General features: G+C 50.0%; 1 protein-coding gene across 15 annotated transcripts in view; it reads right to left on the bottom strand.

Annotated features, from left to right (window-relative positions):
* Nfasc (neurofascin) overlaps nt 1–19,885 on the bottom strand; it is a 186,745-nt gene that overhangs the window by 26,380 nt on the left and 140,480 nt on the right. For 8 of the 15 annotated variants that reach the window (XM_008823343.2, XM_008823336.2, XM_017795650.1 and 5 more), the window contains 15 exons: nt 19,266–19,409; nt 18,459–18,570; nt 17,972–18,138; nt 17,380–17,527; nt 16,281–16,405; nt 15,370–15,414; nt 14,084–14,185; nt 13,620–13,817; nt 12,311–12,381; nt 10,826–11,048; nt 8,999–9,114; nt 6,522–6,726; nt 5,300–5,422; nt 3,984–4,157; nt 1,751–1,765 (listed from right to left, as the gene is read on the bottom strand). In XM_008823343.2, the coding sequence (XP_008821565.1) occupies nt 1,751–1,765; nt 3,984–4,157; nt 5,300–5,422; nt 6,522–6,726; nt 8,999–9,114; nt 10,826–11,048; nt 12,311–12,381; nt 13,620–13,817; nt 14,084–14,185; nt 15,370–15,414; nt 16,281–16,405; nt 17,380–17,527; nt 17,972–18,138; nt 18,459–18,570; nt 19,266–19,409 (1,968 nt within the window). Of the gene's footprint in view, nt 1–1,750; nt 1,766–3,983; nt 4,158–5,299; nt 5,423–5,794; nt 5,909–6,521; nt 6,727–8,998; nt 9,115–10,825; nt 11,049–12,310; nt 12,382–13,619; nt 13,818–14,083; nt 14,186–15,369; nt 15,415–16,280; nt 16,406–17,379; nt 17,528–17,971; nt 18,139–18,458; nt 18,571–19,265; nt 19,410–19,885 lie in introns of all 15 variants that reach the window. The other 7 variants (XM_029558751.1, XM_029558750.1, XM_008823342.3 and 4 more) reach the window with 4 other exon arrangements.

Genomic DNA, 19,885 nt, shown 5'->3' on the forward strand with positions numbered 1-19,885 from the left:
GCAGTTGCACAGAGGCACTGTGTATGCAAAGCTGAGAATATCTGATAATATTGGCATGTCTCAGATACTAAAAAGTACAATCTGCCCCTTACCAGTGTGCCATGTGGAAGTTGGAGCCTGGGAAACACACTTGATTGATGGCAGAAACCCTGGCCCATTCTGCATAGCGTGAGTTTAGATCTTTTAAAAATAGAAGTGGGAGGCTTGGGTTGGCACCTGTCACCCCTCTCGAAACTGCAGTTCACAGGAGGATATCACAGACTGCCACAGATGCCCCTTCCTGCTGCTGGGCCCACCTACCTTAGATCTAGAGTGCCAAAATGGGGGAGAGAGACAGGCAGATGCTTGACCAATGAGTTCTGAGCTGACTTGCCTGTGCCTTCCCTGAGCTTGTCCCAAGTAACATGGCAGAAGAGACTCACATGCAAACACGAACCAGGGAGTCAGGGGAACCCTTCCCTCCGAGGTGGCAAGATTCGCTTGCTCTCTAGTCTCTAGGCCTTGGACAACTTCTGTGTCTCTTGTCCTATTAGAGGACTTCAGGCCTGTGGGGAGGCACTGGCCTGGCTATGGGGGGGGCAGGGGGTGGAGAGGGTTGCTGTGGGAGGGAAGAGCTGTGGCTGCTCATATGAAACAAAACATTTGAAAACAGAAGGAAGGAAGGTATGCAACAGAAACAGAATCAACCTAGAAAGGGAGTAGGTGGAAAAATAAATGTGCACAGGTGAGAAGGAAACCAAGTTAGGCAAGGTGGTGTCCTGTATCCACAGCAAGTCTCAGCTTCCTGCCTGGCTCCTGGTTCTCTCATCTAAAGTTTGCTTTCTCAGGGAGCCTGCTTACATAGGCTATGATGAGCCCCGGTTTCCAGCCTTTGTACTGCCAGGTAAGTTCTGTCCTCAGGTCCTGTCTAATGCGAAAAGTCAGGCTCAGAGGACCAGGAAAGGAACCTTGGGCCCCTTGCCTAGTTTCACTGGCTTGGGAACAGCCCTTCTGGTAGAGCCCTTTGATGGTCCTCAAACCCATGACATGAAGACTGAAGGAGGAGCTTCTAAGCAGAGCTATCTGCCCAACTCCTGGCTTCTGTTCAGTTCTATGTCTCAGCTTCTGAGAGTGGAGGTCATTCTTAACATGGAAGACTAAAAAACTGAGCTTCTGTGGGGCAAGGGAATGATTAATTCCCAGCACCCAGTGAGACTCCAGGTCCTGAAGCATCGCTCCTATCCACAAACACACTTGCTTGTTCTTGCTGACCAGAACATATGCTAGCTGATGGAAGAGTGCTGGGCTCCCCATGCAGCATGCAAGGTCAGCATGCACAATTTGCTCACCCTTCCAGGGGATGGTGGCCTGACCAGTGGACAGAGGCCAGCTATCCCTGATCCTGCACACCTCCTAGGGCTACCTCTATGCTTGGAGAGGTCAGGTCCAGCAAGGGCCTAGGTAGCCACGGTAGGTAGCTCAGCTTCAGTGGAAACTGACTCCAGAACAGCTCAGGGATGTACATGTGAGACTCCTCCTAAGTCAGCCTCCTCAGCAGGGGCAAAGGTTAGGTGAAGGGGGAAAACATGCTAATCTCCTCTAGCCCATGCTCCACATGCACCTTCTGACCAAGTCTAGCTTCTCCTCTGAAAGGGTGAGCCTGGGGCATGCTTTCAGCCCACACCTCTCCCTCTTGCTGGGCCCTCGCCAGTCTGGGCTCCACCTGCACTACCCCATGCCATGCCCATTACCTCTGTTGCTGGTACAGTACCTGCAGTTGGAGTGGCTTCAGACACAGCACCCAAGATGGCCAGAGAAGGGGAGAGAGGACGAGAGAGGGAAGAGAAAACAGCATAGGTGAAACCACAGAAGAAAGCAGAGAAGGTCTGGCTCAAACCTGACTCCAGTGGTGTGGCCAGGTGCTAGTTGCAACTTTGAGGATGCTAAGTGGTGTTCAGGCGTCATTGTCAACCCCACTGGAGTCAGACAGATTCCTATCTTACCATTTAGGGTTTGGAGGCTTTTCTAATACACTCTGCTTCTATCCCTATTCAAAGACTAGCCATCTAAGAGATGGCAGCAGGGACAATTCACCTAGGATGTCAGATCCCCAGCTCTTTCTCCAAGGGTATATTCTACCATGGCTAGGCTGGGTGACTCTAAGATGCCAGGAACTGAGAATGTAGGAATAGGTGATGCAGGAGGAACCAATTCCAGGCCCCCCCCCCCGGCTCAAGTATCTTCATGTCAAGGTGCTGGGTAGTACTGGCTAGGGGACCCTCCCCATCACAGACTTACAAAGTACGATGGCTTTGAAGGTGCTGGAGCCCTGAAGCCCCTGACTTGACATTATGCTGCCTCAAGTAGTTATACTTCATGAAATTAGCATGAAGAGCTTTAAAACAAATCTCTGAATTTCCCACAAATCTGAAACATCTTTGTTCTGTTGTTCCCTGGAGCTGCAGAACTTCCCCTGCTGTGGTCTCTAAAGATAGCCAAAGGGATTTTATCTTCTGTCTTGTGTTAGGTGAAGAGGCTCTACGTTTATCTCCAGATGGGAGTAAGTGTACTAGAACCTGGCACTGTCTGGTAACAGGTTGCATCAGATGCTTACCCAGAGTCCACCATCCCTAATAAGCCTCCTGAGTGTCCAGTGGTTGGAAAAGGATACTAGGATGGGGAGTTTGTTGTGTGACTACTTCTGCTCTATAAAACCAGAGAGGGACACAGAGGAATGACAGTCTTCTTCAAGCTTCTGCTTGGGTGCTGGCCTACTAGCCAGAGAGGGATGCAGGGCTGCTGATGTGGTTGCATAGGGAGCCTGGGCTGAGGCAGCAGGACCCATCAGCCCCTTTGGAAAGCATGATGCCCTCCTGGGATTGGGGAGTGGGAGATGCTCAGAAGACCCCGCCACAAGACCTGAACTTCCTGGGGGAAGAGTACTAGACGTACTTATGAGGTAGTTCCAGGAATTTCTATTCATATTATCTCCTTTCTGGAGTCCCCTTTACATAATGACCACCCCCCACCACCTGCCCACTAAACTTCTTCCACCTAGGCATGCAATCAGACATTCTTAGATGTCTCTAGACACGTGAACTTATTACCTTTGTGTTCTTTGTTTCTGGTGCAGTGTCTGGCACAGCACATTGTGGGTGCTCAAGGATGGCTGGTGTATAGGCCACCGTACCTCTGGAGAGGCAGGGAGTCTCCACCTTTTTACTAGGGGTTACCAATATTGAGGTTTTTGCAATCTTGCATCTCTGGGAGGTTATCACAGAAGCCAGAACACATGCGGGTGTGCCTAGAGCGCCCTCTGGTGTAGTGTTAAGGCAGGCACAGCTCCAGAGAGGTATGCTTAGTGCCAGGACTTAGGGTGAGTTCACTTGCTCTTTGGAAGCTGGCTTCGCAAAGGGCTGTTTCCCATCTCCCACTTCTCTCTGCAGCCAAACACCTCATCTTATTCAAGCTGCCAGGGGAGAGCATATTTCCTGCTCTACTCTTGATCCAAGCAAGCAGCTTCAACTGTGGCCTTTCCCTACCTCCTTGGTCCTATATGCCCTTTGCAAAAGAGGAGATTCTCCCAGAGTCCTCATGGAGGACTCTCGGTAATATTCTTGCCTCCCTCAGTAGATGAGCAGTTTGACTCTAGTTTGGAGTTCATCAGAGCAGTTACTTACCATATGCTTCTCCTCATCTCTCAACTTTTTCTTATTTCTTTCTCTACAAGGAAAGATGGCTGATACTGAGTAGCTGAGCAAGTCAAGGCAAAGTGGAGGACCAGGTTAGCATTTGCCTACATGTCTACAGAGTGCTGACTTTTTCAGATGCAGCACCACTACCTCTCAGCACCAAGATATAAGCGATCTCCTGTGGTGGGCCTGAGGACTTGAGGCCTCACTTCCTCTCCATCAGGGAAGGTTAGGTCCAGCTCTCAGGGTGTTTCTCTAGGTGTCCAAATTAGCTGGGGCTTTTCACCCTAGGGCCTGGTGCCATGGACCTACCTTCATTCGGAGGTGCTGGAGACTCCTCTGTGATTGCTTCCCCAGAGCCCACCTGCGTCCTGGCGCTGAGGGTGAAGCGGTAGCGTGACACAGGGTCTGCTCTCTGCATGGAGAACTTGGTCTGATTGGGAGAGAAGTTTTCCACCATCTGCTTTCCCACTTTGGTTCCATTAACTGAGGAGAGAAGGAGGTGGGTGGTTTAGTAACTGCATGGGTTATGTAATCTGTAGCTGGGACCGATTCCTGACTTTCTAGAAAGGGAACTGTGGCCCCTGGCTGGAAATCTTCAAGGCTTAGTTTGAAGGCAGGGTGCTGGGCAGGAACTCCCTCAGCCTTTGATTGCATTCCAGGGCTAACACTTGTTACTGAGCCCACTGTTTCTAGCTTCTTGCAAGTCATGTGGCCAGACTGAAAGATTAGGCTTATGCTTCTCAAGTTCTCTGACAAGGAAAAAAATCTCTTGAGTTCTTCTGCTCAAACAGAACTGGGGTAATCCCCTGGGCTTTTAACTGTTATTGCCTCTTTTGTAAAAGGCCACATTCAATACATCAGCAAAAGGATCAGGCTCAGAGGTCAGAACAGCATAGTTGGCACACAGTTGGCTATTAGGTGTTAACAGCATGACAGTGGCCCTTTGAGCATTCCAGTGAGGGCAGCATTGCCCCCCCCCCACCCCCTTTTTTTGGTCTTTTGGAGTCAGGATCTCCCTGTAGCTTGGGGGGAGGGGGCTGGCCAGGAACTCATTATGTAGATCAGGTTGGCCTTGCTCTCACAGAGATCCATCTGCCTCTACCTTCTGAGTGCTGGGATTAAAGGTGTGTGCTACCACTCCCAGCTTTGCCTCCACTCTTAAAGCTTTTCAAGTGTGAAGACACCCCTGTTCCCACATGGTGAGCTCTGGAGGTGAGGACTGCCTGACTCAGATCCCACATTTAAGTTACTCCTAAGGTATCTCCTGAACATTTGTTCCTGTCCACATATTACCCATCAGATAGAAGCACCAATGGGTGAGGAATTCTCTGGCCTAGACTTGTAAGTGTTGGAGACTACAAGTTCCCCAAGGGCTGGGGCTATTTCTCTCATTAGACCAGAGGGTTCTTTGTCTTACCCACCAGATTAGAAGCTCCTGCAGATGAAACTTTGTAAGGAGAGCAAGGATTGGGTCTCACCTACTTCCTCTAATTATGGGGAACTTTCCCATGGTCCCTCTGCAATGCCCTCTGAAACTATAGGCTTCCTATCTCCATCTCTTAGGATGATGACAAAGGGTTTGTGATTCCACATGATTCAGAGAAAAAGCAAAAAATTGAACATACAGGCAACATATTTGAGAGTGTATCCAATCAGGATCCCATTGGGGTGTTCTGGGTGATCCCACTCCAGGTTGATGGTCTCCAGGTTCGGCTGCCGGACTCTGAAACGCCTGGGGGCACTGGGTACTTGGGGAAGGAGGGGGAGCGGGGGGGATGAGGAGAACATAGAAAACAAAGCACAGGCATGAAGGCATGACCTCGGGCACTCCCATGTCGGACCACTGCTGAACCAGACCCTAGAACCTTGAGGGCAGCGCCTGCTGCCTGCCAGGATGTGCTTCCATGTGGTATGAGGCTGAGCAGGCTTAGATCCTGCTGCTGAAGTGGGGAAGAATTCAACTGAGTTTTCCTTTAACAACTACCATGGACTTGGCACACATTAGGCTCTGATGCTGCAAATACACCTCTGAACCGCAGAGCCATTTCCCAGTTGGGGAACTAATCAAAGCTGTTTTGTGGTGAGGGTGCAGTTCCCAGACCCCAGCCAAGGGTTCTCACCACTGGGTGCAGCAGCAGGCCCCAGCTTCTGGGCTGAGAATGTGGGGTCCAAGGGGGAAGAGAAAGAGACCCAGGACAGAGCACCTGGAAGAGGGTGGGAGTGATGGGTAGAGGCTGATGATGAAAACCAAACGGAGGAGGAGGGAGAGACAGGGATAAAGAAAACAAGAGGGAAGAACAAAGGAGAAGAGAAAGGAGGAAGAGAAGAAAAATGGGAAATAATAGTTAAGGAGGGAGGGAGGAGAGGCAGAGCCAATGCCAAGTGGATAAAAGCCTGTGGGAACAGAGATGAACAAAAAACCTTGTAAATGTTGGGACCCTAGGGTGAGATGAAGCCATAAGCCTGCAGGAGGCTGGGTGACACTTGGCTGTACTCTACACAGGCTGTCTCTCCTTGAGTGTTTCTTGGTGCTGTGAGAGGCTTGTGCAGGTCTTGGGTGCTGGTAAGCAGGACATCGAAGTAGCCAGATGCATGTGTGGCCTTCACCTTGGAGATGTTGGGGCAGCCCAGGCCCGGTAGTGCTTTGGGGGTCAGTCTGCATAGCCTGTGTCTAGAATGCCACAGGCAGACTTCACAGGTCTCTTGAGATGCAAGCTCCCATCAGGGCAGGTCACCTTGGTGATAGTTGTCAGCTTGCTGAGGTCACTCATGCTGTCCATGCCAAGCCATGCTGGAGCTGCTCCAGGATCACCTAACCCACCCTGAAGAGCTGCAGGTCAGACCTACCTCCTTCTGGGGTGGTGAACTCCTTGGTTTCGCTGCGAGGCCCATCGCCTCTCCCATTGACCACAACCATCTCCAGCTTGTAGTTACTGTAGGGGAAGAGGTGGGCCACCACTCCCCGGGGGCGGTCACCAGGGAAGCTGGCTTGCTGTCTCTTCTGAGACACCCACAGGTTCTTCAGCAAGCTGCTTTCCCTCCAGTAGTAGGCCTTCGAGATAGAGGCAGGCTCGTGAGGGCCCAGGCAACAAGGCCAGGTTAGTGGTTAGTGGTGGTAGTGACTGGTTTTCCCTTTGCTTGCTACTAGCTCCCAGTCTCAAATGACCTCATCCACCCCACACAGGGTGGCGGAGCAGCCTTACAGTCCTCACTCATTAGCCACTAGTGAATATGAATGAGGGTGAACATGAAGCAGGGTTGTGGTTTCACTTATTTTCAGAGCCACGCCACCTCTTTGGGCAATGGGTGAATTGGCCAAACTTACATCTGAGCTGCTCCATCATGAGACTTATTTCCAAGCTGGATAACATGTTGCTCAGGGAGTCCATGCCAGAACCACAAATGTGTGCCAGGGGTCCTGGTGCAGAAAGCTGTGCCTTGTGCTCAAAGACCACCTCACCTTGAGTTGGATTAGTGCAGTTTAAGAGGGGCAGCAGATGGGCACCCAAGGAGCAGGTTGCCCTGGTCAGAATGTGAGCAAAGGTTGATTTAATTCTTTGAAGCTAAGTGATTTCTTTTCATGTTGTTGAAGACCTTTAGAGACGGCAGACACACGTCCAAGAGACAATCAAAAGTCCAAGACAGTGGGGTACAAGGCTGCACAGTAGCAGAGTTTGGCTGGGACAGGATGGCCTTGGAGGGTGGTAGTGGTGCAGGGTACAGTGAAGGTCTGATTAGCAGTGGGTGAGAAGCCACAGGACAGCTTGTCACAGCGGTGTCACCAGCAAGGTAAGGAAGAAGTTCAGACTCATGGAGTCCAGGTAGGACTTCAGTCAGAAAAATCTCCAGGCAAGTAGGTTAAGGGTTAAAGTTAACTGTGGGGGAGGAGCTAGTTCAATTGCACCTGGCTTTCCTTTCCTCAGTTCATTGCCAAGTTCATTTCCCAAGAAGGGACTGACCCCTTCTTTCTGTCTCTGACTGTCCATTAGCCAACTCTAGATGACCTCAGATGCCACAGATCCAGTGATAAGCCATGGTTCAACCCTCTTTCACTGCCCAGTCAACTGAAATGCAGCTACCCTCCTGCAGAAAAGTCCTGCACTCCCTTCTCCCCACCTTAGCCCAGCCCTTCAAGGATGGATAACTGGGCAAAAACTGTTCCCAAGCAGAAAGCACAAGAAGCCAGGGCCTTCATAACCCATGAGTAGGGTAGAGAATTGGCTGTGACGCCAGGGAGGGCGCGTGCACCCCTTCAGTGGCTTTGCCTGTTAGCATGCTTTTTGGAACCAGGCTGGGGGAAGCAAATAGCTCAGCAGGGGCCCCTGAGGGGAAAAGTGTTCAGGTGCTGCAACACTGCACATGAAGATACATGTATGTATGACAAACACATGTGCTGTTCAATGCTAGCTCAAACTCAGCACCCTTCCCAGGGGTTGTTACTGAGCAGGGTCTTTCAGCGCATCAGGTATATATACGCATAATGAGTAGGATGATGCTCCTGTCCGTAAGCACATATATATGACAGTGCTCCCATGAGATTCTAATGGAGTTGAAAAAGTCCTATCACATGATGGTACTGTAGCCATCATAATGCCATTCTGCAGTATATTACATGTGTGGTGATGCTATATAAACAGACCTGCTGAGTATAGCACACACAATTATGAACAGTATGTAATCTTGATAATAAACATCACTAGGTTACTGGTCTACATATTTATGATACTATACTTCTTGTCCTTACTTTATGGTTTTGTTATGTTTTTGCAGTGCTGGGGATTGAACCCAGGGTCTCATGAATGTTAGGTGAGTTCTTACCAATGAGCTATGGCCCCTAATCCCTCTTTTATATTTTATATCCTTCTACTATTTATAAAATACAGCTTACCATAAAACAGTTTTCAGTGTTCCACTGGCAACAGCCTCATGCATATTATGTTTACTGTTGCATGTGTTGATTGCATTAAGAGGCCACGCTGAGTAACTGGCCTACACCATTTAGGTTTGTGTAAGTACACCCTATGATGCTAGCACAATGACAACATTGCTTAGTGATGCATTTCTCAGAACATATCCCTGTTGCTAAGTGATATCTGAATACACACACACACACACACACACACACACACACACACACACATATGTGTGCATGTATATATTTTCCCCCATGGGCAATTTTGAATCCTCGACATCCTCTTGAATAAACTTAAGATTCCATAGTATCCCTAGGACCCCTTCCAAATGCCCTATGCCCTACATCTGCTACCCCCTTGTCCTGGTTAGTGAGCGGGTGGTTAGGCAGGGCTGGGTGTTGGCTTCCTCACTCGATACTCTCTGAGCTGGCCCTGGACCGTGTCAGAGTAGACTCGGTTCCACTGAAGGCTGATGGCTGTGCTGTTCATGACTCGGACTTTAACTTCGGTGGGTGCAGCCCTGGGATCTGCAATATGTTGGGACAGAGAGCTGGTTAAACAGGCAGGGATGGTCCTTGGACTCCAGGGTCTCCTCTGACATGCTATACCTCCACTCTACTGCACACTTGGTACTCCAGGAAATAGGGAAATCTTGGGTGGCAGTCTAGGTGTCCAGGGCAATTATTTGTGGCACTCATGTGCTGGGCTCATCTGCCCTCCATTCCATTTTCCACCTGTCCCCACTGCTCTGTGACCTGGGAGGCTGCCCTCCCTGGACCTTATCATCTGGGCTCCTTTTTCTCAGGCTCTGGGGTGAATTTGACCAATAGGAAGTGCAAACATGAGGTAGGAGGAGAGGGAAGGTCAGCATTGCTTCCCCTGGCTTCCTTTGCTGGGCTGCAGGTTGACAGTGCTGCATTCTTCTGCCCACAACTACAGCTCCTGAGGGTTGACCTTAAAAGCAGTGGTGACCCATGTGTCCCCTGCCCCACTGAGGCTCAGAGGGGAACCACAGCTTCTTGGCTGCCTCAGGAGGTTCATAAAACCTTGGTATTTTCTTCTAATGCTGTTCACATATTATCAGTAATCATGTCTGAGGAGACATCTGTTTCCTGCAAGCAGAAAACATTATCCACAGACAGGAGATGCTCTAATTTCATCCAGGACAGGAATGTGGCTCTGCGGGCTTTGCTCTGCAAAGCAGTGCAGGTCCCGGGGTAGACGGGTGCAATTGAATCTGTGTGGTGGTTCAGGAAGCCTGAGATTATACTCACCAATTAGCAGCCCCAACTAGAATTCTGTGTGGAAGAATCTGCTACCACAGAGGTGGGGACTGATTGGACCCTCTGTTGATCTCCAGTGGGTCCAATCAATGGCTGCCTCTAGGGCCTGGCCATCACTGCTTCCCTCTATGCTATCATAGGACCACTGACCCTACTTGGAGCCCAGACCTACCCTTTGTAGGAAATCTTTTGAAGATTTTCCTTCCTCCCTTCCTTTTGCTCACCTACCAATCCCCTTCTCTTTTCTTGGATCATACAGACACAACTGTTGAGTCAGTTGATTCTACCAATGCTCTTCTTTGCCCAAGGAGCTGTGGTGCAAGGCACCGAGGCCCCCACTCTCTGGACTGCCATACACACACTCCCACATATGGTTCTAGAATGCTGATTTTCCCAGGGCCAGCCTCTTAAGAACACCTTGTTTTATATTCAATTCCAAGAGCTAGGAGCAGTATTTGGAACACTAGCAGGTCAGTACTCTGCAGACTTCACTGCCTCAAGGCTCCTATGCCTGTGGGCACCTAGCCTGTGCCCTGCTTTCTTGGAGCATCTAACTATAGCTCTTTGGAATGGTAGTCCTTAAGTTTTTCTTGGTACCAGCACTGCCCGACAGTAAAGCAGCCTGTCTGGGAATCTAGGGACCTGAGTTCTGTTTTTAAGCATGACATTTGCTGTTGTAGAATCCTGGCAGGGTTTTCTCTAGAACCTCAGTTTTTATAGCTGTAAAGTTCTAGTACTGGAGTGTGTACTGGGTTAACTGGGGATGTGTTTGGAAGACAGTATACTCCTGCAGTTAGCAGGTACTGTGTATTCTGGGCTACTGGAGGGTAGCACTATTTCCTGGGAACTGGCTGCCCTCCCATAACCCACACTGAGGTCCCCATCCTGTGACAGTGGCCTTGTATGGCTTGGCAGTAAGGGTTCTGCTGGGGAAGGGAGATGGGCAGGTACTCACAATCTTCTCCTGAGTACCCAATGACAGTGTCAGGCTCAGGGCCCTTCCCAAAGTCATTTTCGGCCTGGACACGAATCTCATAGGGCACGTAGACAGGGGTCTGCCCCACCACGTAACGAGAGCCCCACACGGTCACGTTGTTCCAGGTCTCTCGAGTCTCTCTCCGACGCCACTTGACAATGTAGCGCAGGTTGGGGCCAAAGGCAGACGTGGCATTCATGGGCTGTGCAGGGAGACAGGAAGACAGGCAGGCAGAGTGGACAGGGTGCTGGTGAGGCCACCCCACATCTTGCCTTCTTCATGTGTGCCAAGCACTCTACCCAGCCCTGTCTGGCACTGGTCAGCTTCCTTGCAGTGCAGGGGAGTGTACTATGCTGAGTCTTGCAAAAGCCCAGAATCCTAGGAACTCTGTAGCACCCAGATTTTCTATGACAAATGCTTCACCAGAGACTTAATCACTTTGACTCTAAGAACCACCCACACCACAGGTGCACAGGGAATAAAAGCTTTACTTTTAACAAACCTCCTCCTAAGACAGCAGGAGCTAAAAACCAAAGGCTGGCAATCATAAGGTCTCCAGAGTTGGAAAGAAGATTCTGGTTTAACCAAGTAGGCCTCCTGCTAATAAACTCAAACATTCTAGAACTGACTTTAGTTCTGTCAAATGCACACGTGTTTTTCCTCCTCCACACACGAGAGCTATTTAACAGTGGGTGGAACCTGATTCTCTAAGGAACCCGGTTCAGAAACCAGGTTCCTGGACTTGCCACATAGTAGACCAGCTGCCCAGAACTTAAGTTCGGCCCAAAGCTGTTGGTCAAGGATGCTGGAGACACAGCCCTCAATGTGACAGGTTGACCATGACTCCAAGGAGCACTGTGTCTGCCTATTCCTCAGCATTGCTGTTTCAGTGGCTGTATTTATATCTTTCAGACTTCAAAGTAGTTGGAAAAAGTCATTTTGAGAACATCTGTCCAAATTTTAGTTTGGAACTATAGTCAAGGAGCCAGGATGAAGAGGGGATTTGACAGTCCTGACCTGGAAGAAGCCTTTCAAGTCATCTAGCCCATGCTGGAGGAAGGTCTTTCACTGTGCATGGCTCCAACAACCCACTGCAAGGAGCCATTACACAAGCTCAGTGCAGGGGTTTTGCTTCAGTCTTTCCTAAAGTCTAACCTGAGTCTCTTCTTCAGAGTCGGTCTATTTGATTCTGCTGGCATTCTCAAAGGCTTTTTCTAGACTGGAAGTCTGTAGACTTTGGTCACCTCTGCTCCTGTCTTTACTCTGAAACCCTGCTTATAGACATGTGTCCTGTTTGATTTCTGAATGCTCAGTTAGAGACTAGCTTGGTTCTCAGAGGACTGTGGCACCCAACCAGCTGGACAGTCTGGACCATACTTTGGCATCAGGGGTATAAAGAAAGGGGGTTCCCAGGTGTTTGCTGCTAGGCCAGTGGCCAGCTGAGGGCTGCAGGGGTGCTCTTACCGTCCATGTGATCTCCATGTTGTTCTTTCTTGTCCCCTCTCCCTTCACATCGCTGGGATTGGACTCCGGAGCTAGAAAGCAGACAGGCAGTGTTGATGTACAGCCTAGGCCTTGTCTGGGTATGGGAAGCACTCTGTTCTCTCCCACCTGACCAGCCCGCCTGTGCTCTGGTTTCTCTCACTTCTCTCTTTCTCCTGTGCATGATATATCTTCCTGGTGAAGACATAAACCCCAAAGCAGAGCTAATTTCTTTTAAACTTTAATCCTTTACCAGACAGAACTTATCAAAAGGCTTTCCACACTGTGGGTGGTCAATGCACTAATGCCACATGGCAATTCCTTTCATAGATCATCTGCTGAGTATATTTCATGCCATGCTGGCTTAGCCTGGTGTTTAATGTTTGCAAGGGAGCATTTCTATCTCTATGAGTTGGTGTGATTTCAGAAATTTAAACATTACCTGAGAGTTAGGAAAAGAAATATGACCTAATACCAGATTATAGATCTCTGCCACAGCTCCCTTTTTAAACAAATAATCAAGGATCATTACTAATAGTAAAAGTGCAGTTAGGATTTATTGTATGCATACTATATACTAAGCATCACAGTAAGTGTTGGACACATTTCCTTTCTTTCTTTCCTTTTCTCTCTTTTCCTCCCTCCCTTCTCTCTCACTTCTATGTTGTGTGTGTATATGTGTGTGCATATGTGTGGAGAGCACAGGTCAATGCCGGCTGTCTTCTTAATCACTTTTCACCTCTCCCTGTACCTGCAGCCCACCAATCCAGCCAACCAGCCAACCAGCAAGCCCCAGAGATCCTCCTAGCTCTACTTCCCCAGTGCTTGGATTAGATGAGTGGCCTGTGCCAGCTTTTATATGGTTACTGGGGATTGAATTCAGGTCCTATGAGCCATCTTCTCAGACCCAAAGACACTTGTTTTCTTATTTTTATTATATTTAATTATTTTGTGTATATGTGTATATGGAAGTCAGAGGACAACTTCTGGGAGTTGGTTCTCTTTTTCTATCATTTCAGCCCCTGGGATCAAACTCAGGTCATCAAACTTGGCAGCAAGCGCTTTTTTGACCTTCTGAGACACTCCTTTCAGCCAGGTCAGGTCAGCCCCAATATGTATTTTCAAATGGGAGTCCTCACCATAGCCCCAGAGATGTATATGTTATTACCGTTCTGTTTCATAGGTGAGGAAGCCACGCCCTGGAGAGGGGATTAACTTTCTTGAGTTCCTATGGTGGGGAGCTGAGGGAGAGTCAATATGAACTCAGGATGCCTGGAACCCAAGTACTCACGTGCCCCACTGGTTCGGTAGCGCTCAGATGGGAGGCTGGGGTGGCTACTCCCAACCTCATTGACAGCAATGACTCGGAATTGATAGTTGACATATGGGGACAGCTGGAGGACAGCTGAGTTGACACTGCCTGGGAACTTGGAATGGTCATGCCAGATCCCTGGCTGGAATTGGTCCTCTTCAAACTGGATGACGTAGTCTGAGTGGACAAGGAGGACAGACTGTTTTGAGAGCTGAGTCACAAAGGTCTACTTTAGAAGCACTTCCTCTTGGTGTCCAGTCATCTTTATCATCTCCCTGGCGTAGACAGTGGCACATGAAGAAGTCTTTCCTAGACACAGGAGGGAGCCAAGGCTTCCATGCAAGGGTCATGAGGCAGAGGTAGCACAGACACCATTGAGGGTCCTGGTTCAAGGCTGTCACTGGCCCTCTTTCTAGCTTTGGAGCACAGGGGCCCGAGCTGACCTGTGATGGGGCTGTTGTTGTCGTCCCCTGGGATCCAGGTCAACCTCACACTCCTTTCAGCCAGGTCAGTGAGCTCCAGGTCCCTGGGTCGATCTGGCCGCCCTGGCAGCAGAGTAAGACACCACACAGAACTCCTGAGTTAGGGCGAGTCCCTCTCCTTGGGGTAGCCCCCGTTCTGTACTGGTCCCCAAGGGGCTAAGTTCTCTACTATGAGCAGATCAAACCCCAACCACCCCCTTCCTTCCAGGGGACAAGGAAGAAAGAATATCAAAGAACGTAGAGCAAGGAAATAAAGAAAATCAGGTAGGCAGAGAGAACTGGATCTTTTAGAGCACACACACTGGGAAAGAGCTGCTGCTCCCATCAGATCCCTGCTACATTCACGGAAGCTGATGGGGAGGAGTGGGGCTTGGTTCAGTTTTCATGATGTCTGCCTTCTGCTCTATACATCAGGGCTCTAAGAGAACCAGAGCCCAGGAAAGGTCTGCAGTGCTGAGCAAGGCAGATAGATGAGGAAAACGGGGAGGATACAATGAAAGACCAGGCCAGGTAAAGGATGGAGACAGTCTGGACTAAGTGATGGGTGTAGGACAGAAGGGGCCCAAGGCTTCCACAGAGGGGTGAGCAAAGCACCTTTGGGGAATTGTTCTACTGAGTATCAGCATTGTCCTGGCTTGAGAAGAGAGCCATCCAGCCATTGAATGGGGGTAGGCAACTTTCCCCCACATCTTGCTCACTAAATCAGCTGTTTCAAAACTTTGGCTGGTTACTGGAAGAACTTGGACAGTTAGTCACATAAGCCTGTGTGTGTGTGTGTGTGTGTGTGTGTGTGTGTGTGTGTGTGAAATTGTGCAGTTTGTGACATATGCGTGTGTGTGTGTGTGTGTGTGTGTGTGTGTGTGTGTGTGTGTGTGTATTATACACGGATATACAGCAGCAACTGATGGGCCTATAGGGGATAATCTGAGGGAGCAGCTTTCCTGATTGGTTCTTAGGTACATCAGAGGCTGATCTTGGAAGCTGGGGAGGAGAAGGCAGGTACTCAAGGGAGGGTTCAGTGTCATAGAGGGGAAGGAGGGAAGAAGTGGTGGCCCAGAATTTATGAGCTCAGCCAGAGCAGGGTTGTGACAAGGCTCAGGGAGGCAGGTGTCTGGTGCATGAGGTTGGGGAATCAAATGTGGTGGGGCATGTGCAACACAGTCTGCAATGTGTTGTTTTCCCCGGGGGCACCTTCCTCCTCAGGATTCCATCCCTGGGCTCCAGGACCCCTGATTAGTACAAATTACCTTTGGGTAGGGCAGCCAAACGGTTAGTTGGAGTGGCCTGATCAGCTGCAAAGGTAAGATGGGTTATCCAGGTTAGCAGGTTATTCAGGGTTAAAGGGTTCTGGAAGGATGGGGTTGGATAGCTGAGGCTTGCATAACAGTCTATAGGTCAAGGATATACACTCCCTTTCATGGAGAGCCCCACCTCCCAAAGGACTTCTTGTGTTTCTTCCATGACCCTAGGCTAGGGTGGGGTCTCTGGTTACTTTCTGTCCTACTACTGTTAACATGCCAGGGCCCACCATGGCCAGTAAATACGATTTCCACTGCAGGGGGGCAGCAATGTCCCAGTGCTCATGGCAGCAGGAGTCCAGAGAGAGGTCAGGACAAAGGTGCCACCAGGACAGTGGAGGATCTGCTTCCCTGGAAAGGGCAGTCCTTTCCCTCTACTTAGGATGGTTTAATGTTTGTGGTCCAGCCAGGACACATGGGCTTCCTAAAGGGTGGCATCATCTTGTTCATGTGCCACACACTGAAATGCCACCCAAACGCAGGAGCAATATGGGAGGTGAGGGAAACTGGAGACGGTTGTTGTAAACACAAATACAAAACTTGGTCATACTTCAGATGGCTTTAACCAACCTGGTAGTATAGAGACAGCGGTCAGGGAAGGAGAGCCGGCGATCTCTCCACTTTCTATCACTCCACACCTCCAGCTGGGGGTCAAGGATCTCACTTAGGAGATGGAACTCCAAATTATCTGCACAGCTGGTTTTGAGAGTGGCAGATTCCTAACTCAGAGACTTGAAGGTCACTGCACGTGACTGCTGCTGACTAGGTGCTGCTCTACATCATCTAGGGCTCACAGCTGCTCTGTCTTCTGGGGAGCAGGGAGAATGGTTGCTAGTGTTGATGTAGGTGGCAGCTGTTACCTAGAACAGTGAGATAGGCCTTGGCCAGGTCTTGGTCCAGCTCGGTGCTAGCCATGCATGTGTAACTGCCTTGGTCCCGTTCTGCCACGCCAAAGATGGTCAGGGAATCATCTTCTTTCTTCATCCTGAAAGAGGGAATGCTAGGGTTGGTAGGAGGATGGCATAGATACTGGGCATAGCTGCTAATTTCTCCCCACAGGGAAACAATGAGGGGGCAGAGGGAGGTGGCAGAACTAGGCCGAGAAGCCATGGTTCCTCTGAGGAGTATGAGGTGCCATCTCAACACTCTGCCTCAATGCAGGAGAAAAAGTGAATGGAGGTTTGGTGCCCCTGGAGTCCACACTGAACTCATCTCTGAGCCTTTCTTGCTCACACCTCTCGCCTGTTGACACTAAAGGGAGGAGGCACCCCAGAGCAGTACAGGATTGCAAAGCTGTCAGTACCAATGGGTAGTGAATGTCTGCACCCACCCTCAGGGGGCAGCCCTGCACAAAACTGGATATGCCTAGAAGTGGCTGGTATCCTAGGCCCTAGAAGAGGGATCACAAAGAGAGCCCTTGGGAGGGAGGTTGGCTTCAGAGGATCTCAGCCATGAGCACACATTATAAACACCCAGGGGGCCTTTAAAACACCACCAGCACTTAAGGTCTACCCTTAGATCAGAGAAGTCAGAACAGGGGTCCAGTATGTGCAGCTGGGGCACAGTTAAAGCATCCAGGTGCTCTAGGGACTGAGCACCACCAGGAACTGCACCGGGTGAGGTGGCTGCAGCCCGCCCTGCCCTCTACTGGTGAGCAGGAGTACTGCAGGGAGGGCTGAAAGGCTTAGAGGCTGGATGCAGCAGAGATAGAAGGGGCGGAGTAGGAAGAAGAAAGAGTATGGGGGCAGGGGGAATGAGGAAGAGAGAGAAAAGATGAAAGAAAGAGCAGCAGGAAGCTGATGATAGGAGAGAAGAGTGTATTATAGTTGATCCTGAGGGACGTCGTTAAAACCATCATCCCACCTAGTTGCTACTTAGTAACACGTGTGAGACCCAAAGTAAGGACAAACAAACTGCTCCTTAAATGGTCACCAGGAATGGAGAAGGGAGAACAGAAACCTGTTTCCAATATAGAGTGGCTCATCATCCTTCAGCCAAGAGACCGTAAGTTTCAAGGAAGGGTCATGCTTCACACGACACTCAAGCTGCACTGTGGTGCCCCTCTTGGCTACCTGGTCCTCAGGCATCCGATAGATCCTGGTGGGGTCTGTGGAGACATCCGTGATGGGGAGGGAGGCTGGCCACCGACCTGCTCTCTACCCACCAGCTCCATGTGGTTGATGTGCTGACCTCATCGTGCAGTAAGAATGGAGGTGAGTTCTTGTGTGGTGGATGATCAAAATCTCCAGAGGGTTCTCTGCCTCAGAAATGGGTCGGGCGGGGGGGGGGGGGGGGGGGGGGGCCCTTTGGCCCAGGGGGAAAAGCGCCTTTGAGCTGGGTGGGCCCTTTGGACCAGGCTGATAAGCTGCCTTGGTGTTCCTCCACCTGGGTTGGATGGAGGCCCTGGGAGGACATGCAGGTACACACAGGGGAGCCCACCAGGATCAGACAGCAGGAAGGGGCATTTTCAAAGGCCTTCGAACATAGGAACACCTGTGAGCTTAACTTTCTCATCCCACCTGAACTCCTACCCATCAGCCTCCTTGCTCACCTTTGACCTCCAGGCGAACTTGGTTTTCAGCCTTGCCCAGGATGTTAGTGGCCACACAGGTGTAGATGCCTTGGTCCTCTTTACGGATCATCTTGATTTCCAGACTGCCATTTTCATAGACGTGGTAGTTGCCACCATCCAGGTTGCTTCCTTGTCCATTCTTAAACCTCACAACAGAGCAGTCAAACACAGCATACTGAGAAAGGACTGGCTCAAGGGAGCTGAGCAGCAGCAGAGACCATAGGGGCAAAGGGAGGAGCCAGAGCTAGGAGCATGGAGCCCTGTCTTGTAAGGCTTAGCTATTAACTACTAGTTGGCTCTAGAGAGACTTCAGGCCCTCTCTGAAAAATAATGGGGTTCACCCAGATGACCATCCTTACCCTTTAATGTTCAGAGGTCTTGTTGAATAACTACTTTTGGCCAGATAAGAAGCAGGAAGGTGTACAGATGACCCCTTCTCATGAAGACCTGGTCTCCTGGGACTTACCATCGGAGTGTGGGAATGGGAGACCCAAAGAATGGGCAGTCCAGTCGTGTCCGGTTGTAAAGGATCACTCTGATGAGCTGGTTCCGGGGTGACAGCATCCGAGGAGGCACATCTGAAACCCCAGAGAGCCAATTTGCTAATGTGGCTGTGGGGTGCAACCTTTCCTCTCCTTCCCTGGTCCTACCGCTCCATGCCTTCTCCTCACAGCAGCTTTCAGGCACCAGATACTCTTAGCCATCCCTTCCTTTCAGAAGCCTCTAAGGCAGACATGTCCAACCTTGGTTCATGGGCCACATGCATCTGACGATAATTATAAATGCCACCCAACACATTTGTAGACCATAAGGTCATGTCACAGTCAAAAGATGGGATATCCTTGCAGTAAGGTTTAGGTGGGGGAAGAGTTCATGGATTCATCTGTCTATCCCTCATTTTACCTACATTCAAACCAACTTTTGCAAAATGTTTCCCCAAATTATCCCCCAAATTTTGGAGCTGCTCTTCCATAGCCTTGAGACATCTTGTAGCTTACCAGTTCCTGCTACTCTCTCCTTGCTCAGGGAGTGGGGCAACCATGCTTAGAACCACTTCCTACCCTGCTTCTCTGATGGTATTAATGGTGGTCATCAGGCTCAGTGGAGTTCAAGTCCTCTGTCCTTCCCATAAACCTCATCTTCATTTACCACATCGCCCCCATCCTGCCCAGCTTGGCTAGGCTCCAGAGAAGAAAATGTATCCCATGACATAACAACACCCCAGGGAGACCCTACTGTGGACAGGCAGACACTGCTGCGAGGCTGTGCTCACCCAACACACTGACGAAGGCATTGGCCAGCAGGTAGCCATGCTCATTGGATGTGTTGCACTGGTACACTGCCCTGCTGCTGATCTGGGTGTCCCGGAAGATGATGGTGTCTCCGGCCACCTCACGGTTTGGGTTGGGTGGTGCCGCTACAGGGAAGAAAGAGATGCTCCTCATAAGAAGTTGAATTGGGTAGACTGAAAAACATGTGGGGCTCTGGCCAAGGTCCTAAGGATGCTGAGGGTTCTGTGGAAGAGGCAGCTGGATGGACCCTGGAAGAGCTACTGCTGAGCCATGTGATGGGAGCTTGTTTCCCAGTCCATCTGGTGGGAATATGAGTCTCTGCTCAACACAAGCAATAGCTGGGCAGCTTTGGAAATGGCAATCTAAACCATCACCTGTCAGCATTGTTCAAATCCTGTCTCCTTCAGTTCCTGGTCTGTAGAACAGGAACACGCTACCTCGTGTTTTTGTGACGTTATCTTGAGATTTTATATACATGTGTAAAGTGGTTAGCAGAAGGCCCAGCAATACTGCCACTGTTTCATTCAATTTAATCAATTAATTTTTTATTTTTTTGAGACAGGATCTTTCTATGTAGCTTTTGCTGGCCTTGAACTCACTG

Source organism: Nannospalax galili, unplaced genomic scaffold (genome assembly GCF_000622305.1).
Source record: "Nannospalax galili isolate Female #2095 unplaced genomic scaffold, S.galili_v1.0 scaffold309, whole genome shotgun sequence".
Classification (NCBI taxonomy): domain Eukaryota; kingdom Metazoa; phylum Chordata; class Mammalia; order Rodentia; family Spalacidae; genus Nannospalax; species Nannospalax galili.